This window comes from Nerophis ophidion, linkage group LG17 (assembly GCF_033978795.1).
Source record: "Nerophis ophidion isolate RoL-2023_Sa linkage group LG17, RoL_Noph_v1.0, whole genome shotgun sequence".
Lineage (NCBI taxonomy): Eukaryota > Metazoa > Chordata > Actinopteri > Syngnathiformes > Syngnathidae > Nerophis > Nerophis ophidion.
The window spans coordinates 905,988-928,140 of NC_084627.1; the positions used below are offsets into that span (position 1 = coordinate 905,988).

The following is a 22,153-nucleotide window of genomic DNA, read 5'->3' on the forward strand; positions in this document are numbered from 1 at the left end:
CATCTGATTGGTTACATACAAAGCCAATCAGCAGTGCGTATTCAGAGCGATGTAGTCCATGCTTTAGCGTCAAGCAGATATTGGTTTAGCAGGGTAGCAGCGGACTCTACCCAGATTATACTAAACACTTCCCAGTCACAACTATTACAAACATCACTGTGAGCCCGTTGACCATCTAGAAACTTAAACTGCAGCTAAGCTAGCTCACAATATAGGCTTGAGGTGAATGCTAATTAGCTTTTAGCGTAACGTTAGCTCATTTTGCTGTGTGTGTGTGAGTGTGAAGCACTGTCTGTTATTTCATTGAACTCCATTGTGTTTAGGGATGAATAGTCTCTCCTATTTCTATTGTATTATTTTTCATCCATCCATCCATTTTCTACCGCTTATTCCCTTTCGGGGTGTATTATTTTTCAGCTATAGTTAAATAAATAAATAATAAATGGGTTGTACTTGTATAGCGCTTTTCTACCTTCAAGGTACTCAAAGCGCTTTGACATTACTTCCACATTTACCCATTCACACACACATTCACACACTGATGGAGGGAGCTGCCATGCAAGGCGCCAACCAGCACCCATCAGGAGCAAGGGTGAAGTGTCTTGCTCAGGACACAACGGACGTGACGAGGTTGGTACTAGGTGGGATTTGAACTAGGGACCCTCGGGTTGCGCACGGCCACTCTCCCACTGCGCCACGCCGTTACATGAATCATTAGTAATGTAGTAGCGTAGTTTTGAATAGCAGGGTCCCTGCTATCACATGTTGATAAAAATACAACATTTACATAATAAAAGTTAACTACAGGCTTCCCAAATGCTGTAATAAATTAAGCATGATGAGTTGACATCAAACAGTTTCAATGGAAACTGTTTGATGTTTCACTTTTTATATGTAGAAGAAAGGTTTTTTCATTTTATTTAATCAAAGCAACAACTTGAGGCAGTTTAATGTGGATTAGCGTGGGTAAAATTATTATAGTGTTCCCAATGTTAAAAGGATAAAGCCATTGTTTACAAATTTGGTAAATAAATAACCAAAACATTTATATTTTGTTGTTTTCTTACTGTACCGAAAATGAACCGAACCGTGACCTCTACACCGAGGTACGTACCGAACCGAAATTTTTGTGTACCGTTACACCCCTACATGCAGCTCATTTTAATTCGACAGTTATTGAAATATATTGTGTGACATCATGCACAAAAGTGAACTTTATTTGTTTTTAACTATTGTAGTGGCGTTCTGTACAAAAAGTGCACTTTAATTTAGTGTTGTTTTGATATGTCATCTTAGTGACATCATGCACAAAAGTGCACTCATAGCTTGTTTTAAAATGTCTCTGACAATCCTGAACTTTCTGTTTTGGAAATGACATGAATGTTTGTGCCACTGCTTAATAACTGTTTAATAAATACAGTTTTAGTTATGATTTCCCTCTCTGCATGAAAGTTTAAAATGAGCATATATTAATGCAGTGTGAAGAATGTTTTAATGTAGACACATAAAATCATCATACTGCTGTGATTATATGCATCAAGTGTTCATTCAAGGCTAAGGCAAAATATCGAGATATATATCGTGTATCGTGACGTGGCCTAAAAATATCGACATATTGATAAAAGGCTACATCGCCCAGCCCTAATTGCAGATGGCATAAATCATTTTCATTTTAATTTAAAAACACCTCAATATTTTGACCATTTATTTTCCCTCAAAAAAATATTAATATTTTTTTCAATAAACAGAAAAGTAAAAAAATAATTTAACTAACATTTCAGAATAATTTCGCCACATCTAGTATGTGTGCGACAATCATTGATACTTTAACTTTAAATTTATTAAAAGGGTTTTAGTTTAACATTTATCAAACTACTACAGTAGTTATTACATTTACTTGGCCAGCATAATAGTTGTCTTATAGCACCCCCTCCTGGTTACTTCCAAGTACTGTATTCCATTGCCTCAAGGAAATACAAAGCAACAAAATTAGAGATGTCCGATAATGACTTTTTACCCATATCCGATATTCCGATATTGTCCAACTCTTAATTACTGATTCCGATATAAACAGTCGTGGAATTGACACATTATTATGCTTAATTTTGTTGTGATGCCCCGCTGGATGCATTAAACAATGTAACAAGGTTTTCCAAAATAAATCAACTCAAGTTATGGAAAAAAAATGCCAACATGGCACTGCCATATTTATTATTGAAGTCACAAAGGGCATCATCTTTTTTAACATGCCTCAAAACAGCAGCTTGGAATTTGGGACATGCTCTCCCTGAGAGAGCATGAGGAGGTTGAGGTCGGCAGGGTTGGGGGGGGGGCGCGGTACCTGGGGGTGTATATTGTAACAACCCGGAAGAGTTAGTGCTGCAAAGGGTTCTGGGTATTTGTTCTGTTGCGTTTATGTTGTTTTACGGTGTGGATGTTCTCCCAAAACATGTTTGTCATTCTTGTTTGGTGTGGGTTCACAGTGTGGCGCATATTTGTAGCAGTGTTAAAGTTGTTTATATGGCCACCCTCAGTGTGACCTGTATGGCTGTTGACCAAGTATGATATTATGCGAGTGGGCTGCATGCAAAGGCAGTGCCTTTACGGTTTATTGGCGCTCTGTGCTTCTCCCTACGTCCGTGTACCACTCCGTACAGCGGCGTTTTAAAAAGTCATGAATTTTACTTTTTGAAACAGATACCGATAATTTCCGATATTACATTTTAAAGCATTTATCGGCCGATATTATCAGACATCTCTAAACAGATCCAATCAATGAACTCATTGAGTGCACTCACCAGTCGGTGGAGGCCCACGTATCAATAGACAACAGGCCGCTTCGTATGCTCTGTGTTGTTTCCGCAGGAACTTCAGGACTATCAAGGAAGCCAATGACCTGCTTGATGACGTTTGCATCTCGCAGGATCAAACCGATGACAACGCACCACTCCAGGCAGCCGGCCTCCATGAAGACGTGCAGGAGGTACCTGAAGGCAGCACAGGGTTTAACACTTCAGCTTCCCGGTTCAGTGCTGGCAGCCACCTTGTGCCGCTCCTTACCTGAGCTGCACCTGAGACTTGTGCGGCCCTTTGTTGGCCAGCTCCATGGAGATGTGCTCCAGCTCGGCCTGGCTCAGACCCAGCGCGGAAGAGTTCTCGTCCACCATCGTCCAGTCGCCGTCCACCACCGAGCTGCTCTCTGTCAGGTCTGTGGCTGAGCCGATGCTGTACTCCTCAACTAGGGGGAGAACAAGGTCATTAAAAAAACAAATTGGAGGAGAGTTATTGGTTAGGTACTAGTTGATCACTGCTGACTCTTCTCACCCTGAACACAAACTATTCTCCCCTCTCCCTTCAGGCAGGAGACTACAGTCCATCCAGACCCACACCTCCCGCCACCTGAACAGTTTTTTCCCCTCGGCCATCAGGCACACGAACAATGACAAAATCTGATAGCTCAGTTACAGCTCTTGTTATTACCTATTCTGTGTTATATTTTTTTTATGTTACACGATTGCACTAAGAAAAATTCCTAGTTTTTGAACCCGTTTTCAAACAATGGTGATAAAAACTATTCTGATTCTGATTTTGATTGATTAACTGTCACACAAGTGTAAAAAGAAGTAAGGCACTTTAAAGCCAAACAAAATAAAACAAAAAGTCTAACATCAACCTTTGAAAACATCGGAAAATAATGGATAGTCAAAATGAAAGCTTCCCTGGTCATTTTTATGCTGCAAGGCAATTTTTTTCTGGTTCAACTCCAAATTGCTGGGGAAAAAAGACTAAAAAAAAGAATAATAAAAAATTTAGAACATTAAGTAACTTTTGGAACAAAACTCCAAATTGTGCCTTAAAATAGACCCCCTTTTTCAACCAGTTGATCTGCCGTTTCTTTTCTTTTCTTTTTCTCCTCTGCCACTTCTCCTTTGCGGAGGAGGCGCGGGGGGGACACAGGTCCGGTGGCCATGGATGAAGTACTGGCTGTCCAGAGTCGGGACCCAGGATGGACCGCTCGTCCAGAGTCGGGACCCAGGATGGACCGCTCGTCTGTGTAGTCATCATTGTCACTGTCACCGACGTCCGACTGGGTGGGAGTTTTTCCTTGCCCTTAAGTGGTCTCTGTACCGAGTGTGTCGTTATGGTTTGTGCAGCCTTTTGAGACACTTGTGATTTAGGGCTATATAAATAAAACATGATTGATTGATTGATAGGTTCTACAATAATGATACACACCAGGGCTATTCAACTGGTGGCCCAGGGGCCAAATCCGGCCCAAGAATGACACCATACAGTTCAGTTCAAAACTTGGGAGACAAACATTTTTGCAGAAAATTCCAAAAACCCTAGAGTGCTCCTGTTGTAAAGCAGAACTTGGACCACTGTAAACACATTGGCAGATCCTTGCATTGACATTTTAACCTTGCTAGCAAACAAAGAACACTGGGGTCCAAACTTGTGATTTAAATAAATGAGGTGTTCCTAAAGGCACTCCTTCAAGTCCTCTCCTTTTCGACAGGTAGGCTTTGTTTTCATAATGTGATTTATGTAACTAATGTAGCTTTTTTACTTCAGATACAGTTAGTAGTCATTTGTTGAATTTCTTTAGTTATTCTCGTGGTGTTTCCCAAGGTTCCGTTTTAAGGCCTCTCTTTTTCATCATTTGACCCGCAGCTTCAGTTCATAAAACTTGTAAGAGACTCACATTTTTACAGCAGATTCTTAAAAAGACTAGCGTGCTGTCCTTGAGATGATCTTTGACTAGCTTTTTTTGCAGAAGGTCCTTAACAACAGCAAAGCCCTCCTAAAACCCTGACACAATAAATAGACCAAAATCAAATTTCTACCAGAGAAGACGCTGGTTTTTCAAAATATACAAAATAAGACTGATAGTGAAAGGAGAAATCCAGCTACTTCGTCCGTATCTTTCCGGAGATTGCAGACTATAATCCGCTACTTTTTTCCGACACTTTGTACCCTACGGCTTATAAAACGGTGCAGCTTATTTATGGATTTAGTTTTCACTAAGGGCCACAATGTTTTGTGTGTTAAGTAGTTTTTATTAACCCAACCAACCATAGGAATGGAATTCTGTTTGTTTGCGCTACGGCGCCATCTTTTGGACGAGTTTGCTCACTGCAGGTGCTGCGATTTGAAAATGTACTTCCTGTTTTGCCTTGAAGCCTAAGTAAATCCGTCCATACCGCTTCTGCTCAAAAGGATTCTTTATTCATCACACCAAACAATGTTTGTAAGTTTCACAATATAACTAAAATAATTCATACTTTATAGGCTCCAGCATCTCCCACCAACCCGAGATGGAGAAGCAGTAGAAATGGATTGATGGATAAACCATCCCATGTGTGATGTCTGTCGGAGTGTTTTCATGCATATTTTTACGTGCTATAGTACTTTTCGTGCATATTTGTACGTGCTATTGTACTGTACGGCTTCACGGCAGAGGGGTTAGTGCGTCTGCCTCACAATACGAAGGTTCTGAGTAGTCAGGGTTCAATCCCGGGCTCGGGATCTTTCTGTGTGGAGTTTGCATGTCCTCCCCGAGAATGCATGGGTTCCCTCCGGGTACTCCGGCTTCCTCCCACTTCCAAAGACATGCACCTGAGGATAGGTTGATTGGCAACACTACATTGGCCCTAGTGTGTGAATGTGGGTGTGAATGTTGTCTGTCTGTCTGTGTTGGCCCTGCAATGAGGTGGCGACTTGTCCAGGGTGTACCCCGCCTTCCGCTTAATTGTAGCTGAGATAGGCACCAGCGCCCCCAAGAGGGAATAAGCGGTAGGAAATGGATGGATGGATTGTACTGTAATGAAGCTAGCGTCGTTAGCATTAGCTAATATGCTAACACATTTACAAGCGTCTATTAACTTACAATGGCATATTTTCTTGTATTATTTCAGTTTCACAAGTTCCTCGGTAACTTCCCCAAAACGTCACCGTGGAGTTATTTAGTCTGTTTAGCTGACTGGAGAGTTAGATTCCAAAGCTAGTGGTTCGCTAGTGACGATGACTTCCGTTTTGTTTCATCAGCCGTTTTACTGCCACGTTATAGGCACCCTTTGGAAACAATTAAGGAACCTAAAAAAAAAAAAAATTATTTGTGTGTAATTAATTTTACAATTTATATATCTGAGCCTAATGGCGGCTGTATGGAAAATATTTTTTTCTTCTAAAATTTAGTGGGTGCTGCTTATATTCCGGTCCGCTCTGTAGTTCGGAAAATATGGTACACCTCTTCCCCTTAAATCCTTTTGCTTTGGTGGAGGTCTGAGCTGCCTTGAGCGACATTGTAGTTCAGTTCTACAAACCTTTGTTGGTGAGAAGTGACAGGAAGGCGTCGTGCGTCTGCGGGGAGTGCCGGTTGGAGTTAGCGGACGAGCCGGCGTCCATGTCTTTGCTCCTCTGGCTGAGGCCGTCCATCCAGGTGTGGCTGCTGGGGCCCGGCGGCGAGGGGGCTGTGTCCATGTGCAGCAGGCTGTCAGCCGACTGGGATTTGAGGAGCTGTGTGCTCAGCACTGACAACAGCAAGACATATAGTCAACAAATGACGTTTGGAACAACATCAAAATGTAATCCCTGCGGTCCCTTACCTGGACGGCAGCGTCCGTTCTTCAGTGGCGAACTGACATTCCCCACGGAAATGACCGGGAAAGGCCACAGGAAGTCCTTGTGGAGTCTCTTTAGGGCCAGGACGTAATCGTCGACGCGGGCCACGCGGTTCCTCTCGCGGCACAACCAACCGATGAGCTCAAATCCCAGTTGTGCTGAGAAGCAGCCCAGGTCTCGGAGGCGGACCTGCTCCAGGAGGCGGCGTGCGTGGCGCCAGAGCATCATGTCAATGTACATGTTCTCTGCGCATTCGCCGTCACGCCTGGCAGGAAGAAGGAAAACTGAAAAGACGTTTCCTAACACCAAGGTACCGTATTTTTCGGACTATTAGTCGCAGTTTTTTTTCATAGTTTGGCCAGGGGTGCGACTTATACTCAGGAGCGACTTATGTGTGAAATTATTAACACATTACCGTAAAATATCAAATAATATTATTTAGCTCATTCACGTAAGAGACTAGATGTATAAGCTTTCATGGGATTTAGCAATTAGGAGTGACAGATTGTTTAGTAAACGTATAGCATGTTCTATATGTTATATTTATTTAAATGACTCTTACCATAATATGTTACGTTAACATACAAGGCACCTTCTCAGTTGGTTATTTATGCCTCATATAACGTACACTTATTCAGCCTGTTGTTCACTATTCGTAATTTATTTTAAATTGCCTTTCAAATGTCTATTCTTGGTGTTGGGTTTTATCAAATACATTTCCCCCAAAAATGCGACATATACTCCAGTGCGACTGATTTTTGTTTTTTTTCTTCTTTATTATGCATTTTTGGCAGGTGCGACTTATACTCCGAAAAATACGGTAAGTGAAGCTTGAGTGACTTTTTAACGATGTTCTATCAAGAATAGGTCTGTTTATTTTGGGCTGAAGCCTAATTGTTTCCTTCTTAAAAAAAAAAAAGGCTTCACTACATATCTTAAAATAAAGCTCTGCCTACTATCGAGTCACATGAGAGCTGTAAGTTGGATCATTTCATTAGCTAACCTAGCATCTTACTTGCCAACCCTGGGAAACCCCTAAACTTCAGTGCCCCTCCATTCTCCCGAATTGCTCCCAATTTCCACCCAGACAACAATATTGGGGGCGTTCCTCTACAACCTGCCGTCACGTCCGCTTTTCCTCCGTACATTCAGCGTGTCGGCCCAGTCACATAATATATGCAGCTTTCACAAACACACGTAAGAGAATGCAAGGCATACTTGGTCAACAGCCATACAGGTCACACTGAGGGTGGCCATATAAACAACTTTAACACAGTTACGAATATGCGCCACACTGTGAACTCACACCAAACAAGAATGACAAACACATTTCGGGAGAACATTTGCACCATAACTCAACCAAAACACAACAGAACAAATACCCAGAACCCCTTGCAGCACTAACTCTTCCGGGACGCTACAATATACACCCCCAGCTACCACCAAACCCCGCCCCCCCCTCACCTCAACCCCCCACCCCCCATCTCCAAAATTCAGAGGTCTCAAAGTTGGCAAGTATGCCTAGCATGATGTTATTAAAATATGACAGCAATGCTAAGCGCTCATTACTCACTAGTTAAATTGTATTATTAGGAATTGGTGAAAAATCGTTGAGTATGCCACATTCAAAGCATGTGTGTGGGCTCGTACCCTTTATTTGAAGGTCCAGTTGGCATGCTGAAGGTCTTCTGCAGGCTGAACTTGCCCACCGTGACGGAATCTGCAGACTGAGACAAGCTGATGCTGCGATTCCGGAAGAACTCGAAGCCGCCGGTAGAGCTGGGCTCCTGCACAACAGGCAAACGGGCAAAACAAATGGGATTGAGGTAGGTATGCCACACAATTACCTGAGGTAATATCAAAATACATGCTTTTTAACTATGACACTTTTTGAGTGAACTCAATTAAAAATCTAATTAAAAATGGCTAATGTGAAAGGCAAAACATCTCATCTTCTGACAGCAAACTAGGCTGAACCAACAGTGCCTCTACTGGTTGCAGACAAGTAGTGTACCCCATTTTTCCCTCAAATTATCAACAATGAAGACACGACTGCCAGAATTATTAAAGGTCAACTGCACCTTTTTGGAATTAAGCCTATTATTCTCAATCCTTATGTAAAACAAGCACACGTTTTTATGCAATCCAACTAGTAAATAAATATTAGCAAAACTCCTTCGAGTGTACGCTCTGAGTTCAAACCCCGACCGAGTCATACCAAAGACTAAAAAAATGGGACCTATTACCTACCTGCTTGGCACTCAGCATCAAGGGTTGTAATTGGGGGCTAAATCACCCAAAATGATTCCCGGGCGTGGCCACCGCTGCTGCCCACTGCTCCCCTCACCTCCCAAGTTGGTGAACAAGGGGATGGGTCAAATGCAGAGGACACATTTCCCCACACTTAGTGTATGTGACAATACTTGGTACTTCAACTTTAACTTAACTTTACAATGGAGGATATGGGAGTTGTTCTACTGTGCCTATAAAGTGGCTAAAAAAACATCCAAACACTTTATACAGACAGTAAGTATATATGTAATGTAGTAATCGACACATTCATATTAACAAAAAATTTATGTATTTTGCTCATTTTAAGCATACGGTGGTGCAGTTATTTCACAGACCCATCACAACGTTGGCTTTTTCCTTAAACAACAACAACGACGACTACTCAGTGCAGACTTCATGAGAGCAAATAAACATAATAACACATCACTTCCTGTACAATGTCTGGTCTCGCAGGGAAGCCGACAGATTCATCCATCCATTTTCTACCGCTTGTCCCTTTCGGGGTCACGGGGCGTGCTGGAGCCTATTTCAGCTGCATTTGGGCGGAAGGCGGCGTACACCCTGGACAAGTCGCCCTCTCATCGCAGGATGTTGATATATTCCCATTAAGACAAAAAATTTCTCATAATCCTTCCAAAAAAAAAAGGGGGTGGAACCAAGTGTCCTTTTGGGTCTTTTTGTCCTTTCTGTGTCTGAGTTGGCTGTCAAAGTTGCCCACATCCTTTTACAATTAAGGTGGGAAGTCAAAACAGCAGATGAGGTAGTAACCTCTCTTGATCAATGCGCTGCTAAAAAAATGGTACTTAACATTAGCGCCTATAATAACAATATCACATACTTGGTTAGTATTCAGATTACAAAATGTAAATAAAGGATTGTTTGAGCTTTTTAGATGTTTTTGTAGTGGGTTTTATGGTCGGAATAGACACAATGTAGTCATGAATCCCATTAGCTCCATTGTGAACTGACTTTTATTCACGAGTTAGAATAATGGTCCCCAACTTTTTTGTAGCTGCGGAGGGGGGGGTGTTTCCTTTTTATTTTTCATAAAGAAATACAATCATGTGTGCTTACGGACTGTATCCCTGCAGACTGTAATGATCCATATTGATATATAATGTATATATTGTGTTTTTTTTGTGATTTAATAATTTAAAACAAAAAAAAAAAAAAAAAAACTTTTTTTTTATTTTCCCTTGTGTGGTCCGCGTTGGGGACAACTGAGTTAGAATATATTAAAAATAAAGATACGTGTTCTTGTCTCTTATAAGGATTGTGAATTATAGGCAAAGTTCCCAAAAAAGTGCACTTCCTCTTTAACAATGAATGACTTAGATGAACTGGCCTGGCCTGCCTATGTTTCCATGACAACAATATAGCAGCATCACTTTAATCGAACAGTGAAGAAAGAACACAAACGCTACACTAGGCCTGGTCCGATAATACATTTTGCTGGATGACATATTGTCCCACAAGTTACTGCCGATAAACGATATTGTCAGCATTATTTCCGCATCAAATTAAGCAACCCTTTCGAACGCAATACACTTTTATATTTCATTACTAATTTTCACCTTTGTACTGGTAATTGGAAAGAGCTTTTAACTATCTTAAATAAGTAAAAACTAAACTGAACTGTCAATCACTGTTAGCAAAAATTTTACTTCAATAAATATTACAACGTCTTGCAGTCCAGTTTTTCTCGCCAGGTTAGAAAAACTGGGTCATGACTCATGTGTTTTGTTTGCCATCACTTTCCAACAGATTCCGCATACTAACTAGTTCAATCGTGTCAATAGGTTCATCTTGCTCTTTTGTTTTGAAGCTGACATATTTCCACGATGGAACAATATAACTTGGCGATCATCCATTTTTCCTCCTCATTTTTGTTAACATGAGTTGCTTCTCACACGAGACTAGCGAGGCTTTGTTGCAAATTCCTGTGCGTGCGTGCGTGCGTGTGTGTGTGCGTCACAGAGATTAACATTGTGGATGACTGACAGAAGAGGCTTCACGGTGGCAGAGGGGTTAGTGCGTCTGCCTCACAATATGAAGTTCCTGCAGTCCTGGGTTTAAATCCAGGCTCGGGATCTTTCTGTGTGGAGTTTGCATGTTCTCCCCGTGAATGCGTGGGTTCCCTCCGGGTACTCCGGCTTCCTCCCACTTCCAAAAACATGGACCTGGGGATAGGTTGATTGGCAACACTAAATTGGCCCTAGTGTGTGAATGTGACTTGTCCAGGGTGTAAGCCGCCTTCCGCCCGATTGTAGCTGAGATAGGCGCCAGCGCCCCCCCGCGACCCCAAAAGGGAATAAGCGGTAGGAAATGGATGGATGGATGACTGACAGAAGGGTTCACTGCTTTCATTCCATTCTGCAATTGAACAAACAGGTGCAATGTACAGAATGGAACCTCTCGCGCATTGTTTGGAAGTAAAAGACGAAGAAAACAAACACACGGCCATGAAAACGGATCAATGCCGGCAAAATTATGGAGTTCATTTTCATTTATCATTCGATTAATTGACCTATTGATTATCGAGCCAGTTCCAAACTACACGCCCTCTATCGTTCTCCATTTCCAATATGTGCACTGCGGCGTACCTGTGTGGTGGGCGTTGGGGGCGGAGTCTCCGTTTCCCCCGAGCCAATGGCTTTCAGGAAGCGGATCATGTGACGACAAAGGTCCCACTTGCTCTGCTCGAGCGCCGTGTTGAAGAGCAGCGTGGCGTGCTGTCTGCTCACGGCCGGAACCTCCATGTTCTTTGAAGACGGAGAAATGCAACTCAGTTGAGGACATGGACCGTTCTACCGTTCACAAGCACTATACCTGCAGGATGATCAAGTAGGAGGCCGCCGTGTCCAGATCTTGAGCCATTAGGCACTCCTCGAACAGATCCTTGGGGTTCCCCACGGCGGCAAACAGGTAGTTCCACAGGGCGTACTCCGTCTTGCGGGCGCAGTGCACGATGGTCTGGAGGAAAAGCGGGAACTCGGTGATGAACTTGGCCACGGTGGGCAGCAGCGGGTCGGGGATGGGCTCCCGAGAGGTGGCCTCCTCCTCCAGGACCACGTGGACCATGAGCTCCATGACGTGAGGGAAGTAAGGGAGGGAGGCGCACGATTGGGCCAGCATCAAAGCCTGCAGGGACCGGAAACAGTCAGGAGGGTTACATGCCAAATAGTGTCATTCAATTTTAAAAATTTGGTTTTCTTACTTTTTCAGTTTAAAAAATAAAGTGTATTTTTAATTTCTCTCCAATTATTGCCTGCTTTCTGGTTTAAGTAAACAAAGGATTTATAAAAAGTACCAATGATTGTCACACACACTAGGTGTGGTGAAATTATTCTCTGCATTTGACCCACCCCCTTGATACCGCCTCGGGAGGTGAGGGGAGCAGTAAGCAGCAGCGGTGGCCGCGCCCAGGAATCATTTTGGTGATTTAACCCCCAATTCCGACCCTTGATGCTGAGTGTCAAGCAGGGAGGTAATGGGTCACATTTTTATAGTCTTTGGTATGACTCAGCCGGGGTTTGAACTCACGACCTACCGATCTCAGGGCGGACACTCTAACCACAAGGCCAGTGATTCTCAAATGGGAATACGCGTACCCCTGGGGGTACTTGAAAGTATGCCAAGGGGTACGTGAGATTTTTTAAAAATATTCTAAAAATAGCAACAACTCAAAAATCCTTCATCAATATATTTATTGAATAAAACTTAAACAAAATATGAATGTAAGTTCATAAACTGTGAAAAGAAATGCAAGAATACAATATTCAGTGTTGACAGCTGGATTTTTTGTGGACATGTTCCATAAATATTGATGTTAATGATTTCTTTTTTTGTGAAGAAGTATTTAGAATTAAGTTCATGAATCCAGATGGATCTCTATTACAATCCCCAAAGAGGGCACTTTAAGTTGATGATTACTTCTATGTGTAGAAATCTTTATTTATAATTTAATTACTTGTTTATTTTACAAAAAGTTTTTAGTTATTTTTATATCTTGTTTTCCAAATAGTTCAAGAAAGACAACTACAAATGAGTAATATTTTGCACTGTTATACAATTTAATAAATCAGAAACTGATGACATAGTGCTGTATTTGACTTCTTAATCTCTTTTTTTCAACCAAAAATGATTTGCTCTGATTAGGGGGTATTTGTATTAAAAAAAATGTTCACAGGGGGTACATCACTGAAAAAAGGTTGAGAACCACTGCACTAGACCACTGAGCAGGTAATTAAACATCAGAATATTTTCTAAATAAGTTTATTCCCTGGCATAAAGTGCGGCCACATACCTGTTCCCCCAGATTGCGAACCAGAAGTTGTCTCAGGATGTGATGCAGGTAAATCTGCGAAGTCCTCTCCACGGTGCAGAAAGGAAACAGCGCCTCCAGTGGCTCCGAAGAACCTTGCAGCCCGTCGTACAGCACCGTCTCGTTGGTGGCGCCAAGCACCAGGGCGTCCTCGAACAGCACGGCCAGCGGGTAGATGTTGATGTAAAAAGGCAGCATGATGCGCCTGGAGAGGAAGGAGTGGGGCTTGCGGTGGTCACGGGGGAAGAGCGGCATCCACACCTTCATGCCCGCCTCGCCGCAGGACAGCCACAGGGCCTCCAGGAGGTGGCGCTTTTTCCTGTCGGAGCGGCAGGTGGTCCAGACGTTCTCCACGCACTGGGCGAGGACCACCGGGGGGCAGAAGGGTAGCTAGGATGGAGAGACAGAAGAATCCCTCACTACGTTTCCATGCACTAAATTAGTCTGATTTCTCAAATAGTTCGTTTTTTTTGTATTTTCTTGTGTGCATGCACTCTCTCTAATGCGACTATTTGCCGTGTGCCTCCCGTACAATGGGGGGCCCTTCATTACTTTCAGCACCGATAAATGTATTGCATTTCCCGTTGACCTATAACAAAACACCAGGCACAAGTAAACAGCTTAGCCCTGCAGTAACTGATGTCCGGTGTAATATTGACACGTGTTAAAACTATTATGTCTCTGACGGCTCTGCTGATGTTAAATAGCAGACAGTTGATCTGAGATTGCGCTACGGACATAATGCTACTACCAAGAATGTGGGCAGAAGCAAAGAAAGACCGGCGCCAGAGTTTTTTTGAAGGAATTTTTGGATGGAGAATAATGGAAACAAAACTTTCCAATGTCTCCGAGTTCATTCTTAAGGATCCCTGAATTCATGGAAGGAGGGGCAGCACGGTGGAAGAGGGGTTAGTGCGTCTGCCTCACAATACGAAGGTCCTGTGTAGTCCTGAGTTCAATCCCGGCCTCGGGATCTTTCTGTGTGGAGTTTGCATGTCCTCCCTGTGACTGTGTGGGTTCCCTCCGGGTACTCCGGCTTCCTCCCACCTCCAAAGACATGCACCTGGGGATAGGTTGATTGGCAACACTAAATTGGCCCTAGTGTGTGAATGTGAGTGTGAATGTTGTCTGTCTATCTATGTTGGCCCTGCGATGAGGTGGAGACTTGTCCAGGGTGAACTCTGCCTTCCGCCCGATTGTAGCTGAGATAGGCTGCAGCACTCCCTGAGACCCCAAAAGGGAATAAGCGGTAGAAATGGATGGATGGATGGACTTTAATACTGTTCCAGATGAAGGTTGCTATTGTTATGGACTACCTTGCCATCGTGTGAAATACAGAGTTATTGTAAATCCATTTGGAGTGCACCAATGCAAGGTGTAGAGGTTTCTTTACGCTTTATTTATTTCTTGCCTTGTAATATACCCGCTTTGTTCTCTTTCCTCTTATTCGTATTTCCTTTGGGAGTCCAAACATTTCCTGAGCTACTTTCTAATATAAATCTGTTTATTTTTTCTCTAATTGATAGACTTTAAATTATGTTCTTTTAATTTGTGAAGCAAATAAACAGTCTCCTCTTCTCCTCTTTACTACGGCTTATGTTTTTATTAAATGGTATCTGCTTCCGGGTTGTATCCCACGCGGCGGTCAAGAGAGCTGGTTTCCGATCGCATAATCCAGGTGTGTTAGTCTGACTTTTCAAAAACCGAACAGGATCAGGCTAAGGCAGGGGTCACCAACCTTTTTGAAACCAAGAGCTACTTCTTGGGTACTGATTAATGCGAAGGGCTACCAGTTTGATACACACTTAAATAAATTGCCAGAAATAGCCAATTTGCTCAATTTACCTCTAACTCTATGTTATTATTAATAATTAATGATATTTATCTTTTTGGAAACACTGATCATCTTAATGATTTCTCACAATAAATATATATTTTTGATGACATGTTTTAAATAGGTTAAAATTCAATCTGCACTTTGTTAGAATATATAACAAATTGGACCAAGCTATATTTCTAACAAAGACAAATAATTATTTCTTCTAGATTTTCCAGAACAAACATTTTAAAAGAAATTCAAAGACTTTGAAATAAGATTTAAATTTCATTATACAGATTTTCTAGATTTGCCAGAATAATTTTTTTGAATTTTAAACATAAGTTTGAAGAAATATTTCACAATTATTCTTCGTCGAAAAAACAGAAGCTAAAATGAAGATTTAAATTAAAATGTATTTATTATTCTTTACAATAAAAAAAAAAATAAAAAACTTGAACATTGATTTAAATTGTCAGGAAAGAAGAGGAAGGAATTTAAAAGGTAAAAAGGTGTATGTGTTTAAAAATCCTAAAATCATTTTTAAGGTTGTTTTTTATCTCTAAAATTGTCTTTCTGAAAGTTATAAGACGCTAGCAAAAAAATAAATGAATTTATTTAAACAAGTGAAGACCAAGTCTTTAAAATATTTTCTTGGATTTTCAAATTATATTTGAGTTTTGTCTCTCTTAGAATTAAAAATGTCGAGCAAAGCGAGACCAGCTTGCTAGTAACTAAATAAAATCTAAAAAATCGAGGCAGCTCACTGGTAAGTGCTGCTATTTGAGCTATTTTTAGAACAGGCCAGTGGGCGACTCATCTGGTCCTTACGGGCTACCTGGTGCCCGCGGGCACTGCGTTGGTGACCCCTGGGTTAAGGCATAGGTGTCAAACTCAAGATCTGGCCGGCGACATCAATTCATCAGGCCCGCAAACACCTGGAAATGATGTGTTAATAAATAAAGTACTTCATTTTTTCTCACTAGATGTAATTGATATTTTTTATTTTGACACAAAAAATATATGTGCTGCTTGAAATTGCATACCTTTTCAACTTAAATAGTATCTAAAATTGCAACAAATATTACAAAATATTATCGTACTTTCCAAACATGTTTTTGTCTAAATACAAATACTTAACTTTACAGCAAACCACCCAAAAAAAAAAAAAAAAATGCCAATACATTTTATTTTGTTCTTTACAGCAGTGGTCCCCAACCTTTTTGTATCCGCGGACGCTTAATAATTTGTCCCCTTTTTTTTTATTTTATTTTTTTTCTTTGTCATGAAAAGGGACGTTTTCGTCATGAAAAGGGGAGGTTTTTCTGGTTGGTGCACAAATTTTAAGTGTATATTGTGTTTTTTATGTTGATTTAATAAAAAAAAAATTATAAATTTTTTTTCTGCGGCCCGGTGGTTGGGGACCACTGCTTTACAGCATATTACTGTAAATTAAAAAAAACCTACTACTGTTTTTTGCGTTAAAATTCTGTTGAATGAGCTGCCGGTTTTTGACTTTAAAATATGCATTTGTTGTTTTTACTGGAAATTTTAAAAACGATACATTTCTTTGAATAGCAGAAAAACCGTCAGCTAAGTTGCCAGAATAAACAAAGAACTTGTACTGTTTTTTCATTCACAGTACAATATTGTAAAAAACAATATAAATTTAGATTAGATTAGATTAGATAGTACTTTATTTAGGCAAACATTCTGGCAATTAAGATGCCAACATTTACTGTAAAACCCACCCAAAAAAACAGTGGTACTGTTTTTCCATTTACCGTAAAATGTTGTAAAAACTAAAAAAACAACAACACTATAACTTACAGTAAAATTTTGAAGATGTTAAATCTTTACTGTAAAAGCGACAGTCTTCTTAAAACAATTTATATAATTAATCATGAAATCCAGAGGTAAATTCATAGATTACTCGCTGTTACAAGCGGCTCTTTGATGGCAGCCATAACTGCCATGTGCCCCTCAATGAAAACCAGTTTGACATCCCTGGGCTAAGGTGTTTCCATGAGCTGTTGGATGCTTCTTTAGACCCAAACGATTTGACAAATTAGATTAATTTAGTTCATGGACACGTACTGACTGACCGTGTAACCCTTGAGAAAGTAAATAGTTGTAGACAAGCACAATGTACACCACTGGGCGATTGTCTCACCAGCTTCTTGCTGTTGGCGGGGGTCTCCTTCTCTCGTACCTGCGGTCCTGAACGATCCCTCTGTAGCATTATTAACTGACCGGCTAGATTCAACATGATGCTCTCTGCCATGCAGGCCTGAGGTAAGCAAACACAAAATCATGACGATATGACTATTTTTCCAAATGTGTGCGTCTTAATAAGTTACCTGCTGCGGGGCTTTCAGCGTGATGCCAGTCTCCGTGCGCACTGATGTGAGCGTGACGGAGACCACCAAAGCAGGATGAGGGATGTAGCGCGACATGGAGACTTCCTGCAGCAGCTCCACACTGACGGTCGGTTTTGGACTAGACCAGGAAAAAATACAAGTTCATATGATGTACGTCACGGGAACAAAAACAGTTCCGCGACCTAGGGCTGGGCGATATGGCCTTTTTTTAATATCTCGATATTTTTAGGCCATGTCACGATACACGATATATATCTCCATATTTTGCCTTAGCCTTGAATGAACACTTGATGCATATAATCACAGAAGTATGATGATTCTATGTGTCTACATTAAAACATTCTTGTTCATACTGCATAAATATATGCTCATTTTTAACTTTCATGCAGAGAGGAAAATCACAATTTACCAAAACTCTATTTATTAAACAGTTATTAAGCAGTGGCACAAACATTCGTGTCATTTCCAAAACAGAAAGTGCAAGATTGTCAGAGACATTTTAAAACAAGCTATGAGTGCACTTTTGTGCATGATGTCACTAAGATGACATCAAAACACGAAAGTAAAGTGCACTTTTTGTACAGAACGCCACTACAATAGTTTAAAACAAATAAAGTGCACTTTTGTGCATGATGTCACACAAGATATTTCAAAAACTGTCAAATAAAAATGAGCTGCATAATAGGAAATCAAATAGTGTATGTCCTTCGCTATGTGGTAGGTTACTGCGGCCGTTATCTCCCTCAGTTGTGGACTATTTTTTTCATACGGTGTTGATCTGGAAATAGTTGCTTCGGCGTTTTGTTGGTGTGGCACCGAACGGAGATGTTGACATGCGGAGTTTCAAGCACTCTTCATTCTTTAGCGGGTGACTTTTCAAATGATGCTACATTAGCAGTGGTGCTACTTTTTGTAGTAACGCTTTTGTCACATAATTGTTTAATTTCTTCCCGCTTGAAGCCAAACCACCGCCAGACATTTCTTTTAGGAATTAATTCTTCCTTCATTTCGTTACCAGATTCGCACCTTCTCTCTCTCTTGTATATCCACCTGCACCACATCGCTGGCATCACAGCTAACGATACCATGTTGCTACCTGTCTGCTCCGCTGGAGCGTGTGACGTTGCAGACGTGATTTATGTAAGAAGGTGCGCTTGTCTTAAGTCTCTGTGAGAAGGAGAGACAAGAAAGAGTGGGAAATGCATGCAGTGTAATACCCGCAGCTAAAAGCAACTGCGTGAGAACGTATATTCGAATATCACGAAACAGTCATTTTCTATATCGCACAGAGACAAACCCGCGATATATAAAGTATATCGATATATCGCCCAGCCCTACCGCGACCCATTTCGTACCCGTCGCTCCTCCTCTCTATGCTGTAGAGGCAGATGGAGCAGTCGGCTCTGAACAAGATGACCATGTCTCGGAAAACATTGAGCAGCAGCGTGTCGGATTGCAGCTTGGTGAACGAGGCGAAGGCGTTGTCCAGGTTGGATGAGCGCTGATACAGCCTCAGCTACGCGGGACAGAAAACACTTTGTGAACACCTAGGAGTCGTATAAATATAATAAAATAAGGTCTCACCTCCTCTTGCTGGTCTATGAAATTGTAACAGGCCACCACCACAAAGTCGTTCCACCACGCCAGACCACCTGTCACCGTCATGTTCTGCTCCTACAAACCAAACGCAGACTTTGGATTCTATTACTGAGCATACCAAAGCGGAGGGTTCAGCAGACATTTTTAATACAATATACCTTTATATTATAGAAAGTAAACTTGTGATTCACTTGAGAGTAGTGAGTGCACAGCTTGTATAGTATTGAGTCAACACACTGCCATTATTAAGCCTCTTGGACATGAAATTCACCAGAGCTGCACAAGTTGACCGGTAATCGGAGTCCTCCATGACGTCACAATGGTCAGAGTTCTGGAGCCTTCCTTCTGCCAAAGCGCATGTTGGAATTCATGTGTACCCTCAATGAACTACAGCTCCCCATTCCTAACAGCACTCATGCAGCTGCAGAGTATGACAATACCATCACCAGACTTGATTAAAAACAAGACACTTTCCTTCCTTCCTTCCTAAGTTGCGTCCTCCTTTCCTTTTCTAATTTTCGTGCGTCCTTCTGCCGTATTTTTCCTAAATTCTTTTTCTAACTTCTTTCTTTTTTTCATTCTTTCCTAAATTCCTTCCGAGCGTCCTTCTTTCCTTCCTAATGTTTTTCCTTCCGGATTTATTACCTACCTTCCTTCTTTTCTTTCCACCCTCATTTCTTCCAATTTATTACTTTCCTTCCTTCCTTCCTACCTTTCTTCCCTCATCTCCCTATTTTTTTCTTTCCCAGCTTCCCTCCTTCATTTCTTCCTTCCTAATTTCTGTTCGTCCGTCCTTCATGTTTTCCTAACTTTATTTGCAACTTCCTTCTTTCTTATCTTCCTTCCTTCCAAATTCCCTTCCTTTCAAATGTTATTCCTTCTTTCCTTCCCAATTTGATACCTATCTTCCTTATTTCCTTCCTTTCCTCTATCTACCTACCTTCCTTCCTTACTTTCTTCCTTATTTCCTCTTAGCTTCTGTCCTTAATTTATTTTTTCCTAATTTCCTTTCTTCCTTCTTTTCCTGATTTTTGTTAGTCCTTTGTTTTTCCTAACTTTATTTGTAACTTCCTTTCTAATGTCCTTCTTTTCTTCTTCATATTACTTTCTTCCCTAATTTCCTTCCAAATGTTCTGCCTTGTTCCCTTCCTAATTTCCCTCCTTTAATCCTTCCTAAAGTTCTTCTTAATTTCTTTTCTAAAATGTGTCCTTCCTAATTAATCTCACCTTCCTTCCTAATGTATAAACTTTTTTCTTTTTTTCCTTATTTATTATTTCTTTCCTAGCTTCCTTCCCTATTTATTTTCTCCAGGCTTCCTTCCTTCATTCTTAACTTTCTTTCTTCCTTATTTTCTCATTTCCATCTGTTAATGTGCTCCCTAACTTTCTTCTTTCCTCCCTTCTTTCATTATTTCCTTCTTAACTTCCTAATTTCCTACTTCTTTCCCTGCTAATGTTCTTCCTTATTTTCTTCCAAATGTATTACCTTATTTCCTTCCTTCCTTCCTTTCATCCTCCTTTCCTTCCCAATATATTACTTTCCTTCTTAATTCATTACCTTCTTTCCTTCCTTCTGTCACAGCGCATGTTGGAATTAATGTTTCTCCTCAATGAATCATGCTTGACTGTAGGCAAGACAATATCTTGTGTTGCCAACTATTTAGACAGTAACAGCTGTGTGAGCGATTGCTATATTTTCTAAAGTGTTATCCTCTGAGACGATATACTGTACAGACAATAGTTGCTGAAATCCCCTTTGGAAAAGACACTGTACATTTCTAAATGTGCATACCTGAGTGATGTTTCCAAAGAGTTTCCACTTCCTTGTGAACAAAGAGTAGTGTGCAAAGCCGCGTCGCCCTGCTACAGCCATGCACTGCCCAGCTGTGTTGATGGCTGCAAACTGCACACAAAAAGAACATTATGACATGCAGTAAATAAGGGCCATTAAAGTGTACTAGCCACAACTTAAAGCACTGTGCCTTACCCGTATGGGCCAGTTACTCTCGAGGTATGTGCTGTGAATCTGTAGGAAAGAACATACAATTAATGCTGACTGAAAAAAAGGAGCATCAGTAACTAGCTTACCTGGACCACATGCCAGTGCTTGTGTCCCAGTAAAGTGCTGAGTCCCTGAGAGAGCGAGGAGTCCGGGTGGTGGTGGTGGTGGTGCGGTGGGCTGCCGTCGTGCAGGTGCAAGCGTGAGTGCTGTTGCGTCTCAGAGCTGCTGTGCGCCTGCGCCGGGTCGCCGCAGGTCAGGTAAAGGCGGTCCTCGCCATGCAGCAGCACTTGCTCTTGGTTACTCTGTGCAGAAAGAAACTTTTATGTCTTGACTGGACACTGAATGCACCAGGCGTTGTGTTTGGTCACTTACCGTGCACGGGTTGACCGTGAGGGCGCTCTTGATGAAGTGGAACTGTAGGATGCCCGCCTGCAGGGAAGATGGTGGCGGCGACACGGTCTCCTCTTCTTGCTGCGCCTCCTCCGGCTTAATCTTTACGCGTTTGGTGTGCAGCACCCACAGATGGTAACCCTCCGCACCCCAGCTCTGCACCAGAGGCATCTTTCAGTACACACAACTTGGTAAATACACATTATAAAAATGGCCAAGAGTACAAACCATAGAGCTGATTTTAAGGGGATCCTTCTTGGTGCCATCGGAGCGATACCTGCTCAAGAAAACACAAATATTAAGACTCCATGTGTATGTATGCCAAAAGAAAAGAGAAAGGTGTCAACAATGTTCCACTCCTGTCCTTAAGGGGGCAGTAATGTGCATTACAAAATAATACACATGGAAGAAGCTGTGTTAGTGTTGATGTGCGTCCACCCACGCAAAGTCCTCTCCGAGCGTGCAGATGAGTTGAGCTCCAAAGACGCTCCACAGCGACAGGCCGCCACACTCCCACGTAACCATGGCGACGCTATAGTCGGGGGACCAGCATATGAGTTTGACCGGACCCGTCTTGTTGTAGATGTCTATGGGAACATACAAGTACATTAAAGACTTCCTTTTAAAAAGGTCCCCCATTAGGCAAAATATCCTTTTTTTATTCTCAATTGAGCATTGATTGTGCTGAAACGTATACATGCAATCATACATACATACTGTAAATA

The 22,153-nt window shown here is 41.6% G+C and overlaps 1 protein-coding gene across 2 annotated transcripts in view; it reads right to left on the minus strand.

The window, feature by feature from the left end:
• Positions 1 to 22,153, minus strand: part of ric1 (RIC1 homolog, RAB6A GEF complex partner 1) — a 71,680-nt gene that overhangs the window by 3,883 nt on the left and 45,644 nt on the right. For both annotated transcript variants that reach the window (XM_061875675.1, XM_061875676.1), the window contains exons 9-26: positions 21,871 to 22,015; positions 21,657 to 21,705; positions 21,411 to 21,584; positions 21,125 to 21,340; positions 21,024 to 21,062; positions 20,829 to 20,939; positions 19,022 to 19,111; positions 18,793 to 18,953; positions 17,417 to 17,555; positions 17,230 to 17,346; positions 13,223 to 13,630; positions 11,746 to 12,057; positions 11,520 to 11,678; positions 8,275 to 8,411; positions 6,609 to 6,889; positions 6,327 to 6,533; positions 3,061 to 3,238; positions 2,799 to 2,987 (exon numbers count right to left, since the gene is read on the minus strand). In XM_061875675.1, the coding sequence (XP_061731659.1) occupies positions 2,799 to 2,987; positions 3,061 to 3,238; positions 6,327 to 6,533; positions 6,609 to 6,889; positions 8,275 to 8,411; positions 11,520 to 11,678; positions 11,746 to 12,057; positions 13,223 to 13,630; positions 17,230 to 17,346; positions 17,417 to 17,555; positions 18,793 to 18,953; positions 19,022 to 19,111; positions 20,829 to 20,939; positions 21,024 to 21,062; positions 21,125 to 21,340; positions 21,411 to 21,584; positions 21,657 to 21,705; positions 21,871 to 22,015 (3,112 nt within the window). The remainder of the gene's footprint in view (positions 1 to 2,798; positions 2,988 to 3,060; positions 3,239 to 6,326; positions 6,534 to 6,608; positions 6,890 to 8,274; positions 8,412 to 11,519; positions 11,679 to 11,745; positions 12,058 to 13,222; positions 13,631 to 17,229; positions 17,347 to 17,416; positions 17,556 to 18,792; positions 18,954 to 19,021; positions 19,112 to 20,828; positions 20,940 to 21,023; positions 21,063 to 21,124; positions 21,341 to 21,410; positions 21,585 to 21,656; positions 21,706 to 21,870; positions 22,016 to 22,153) is intronic.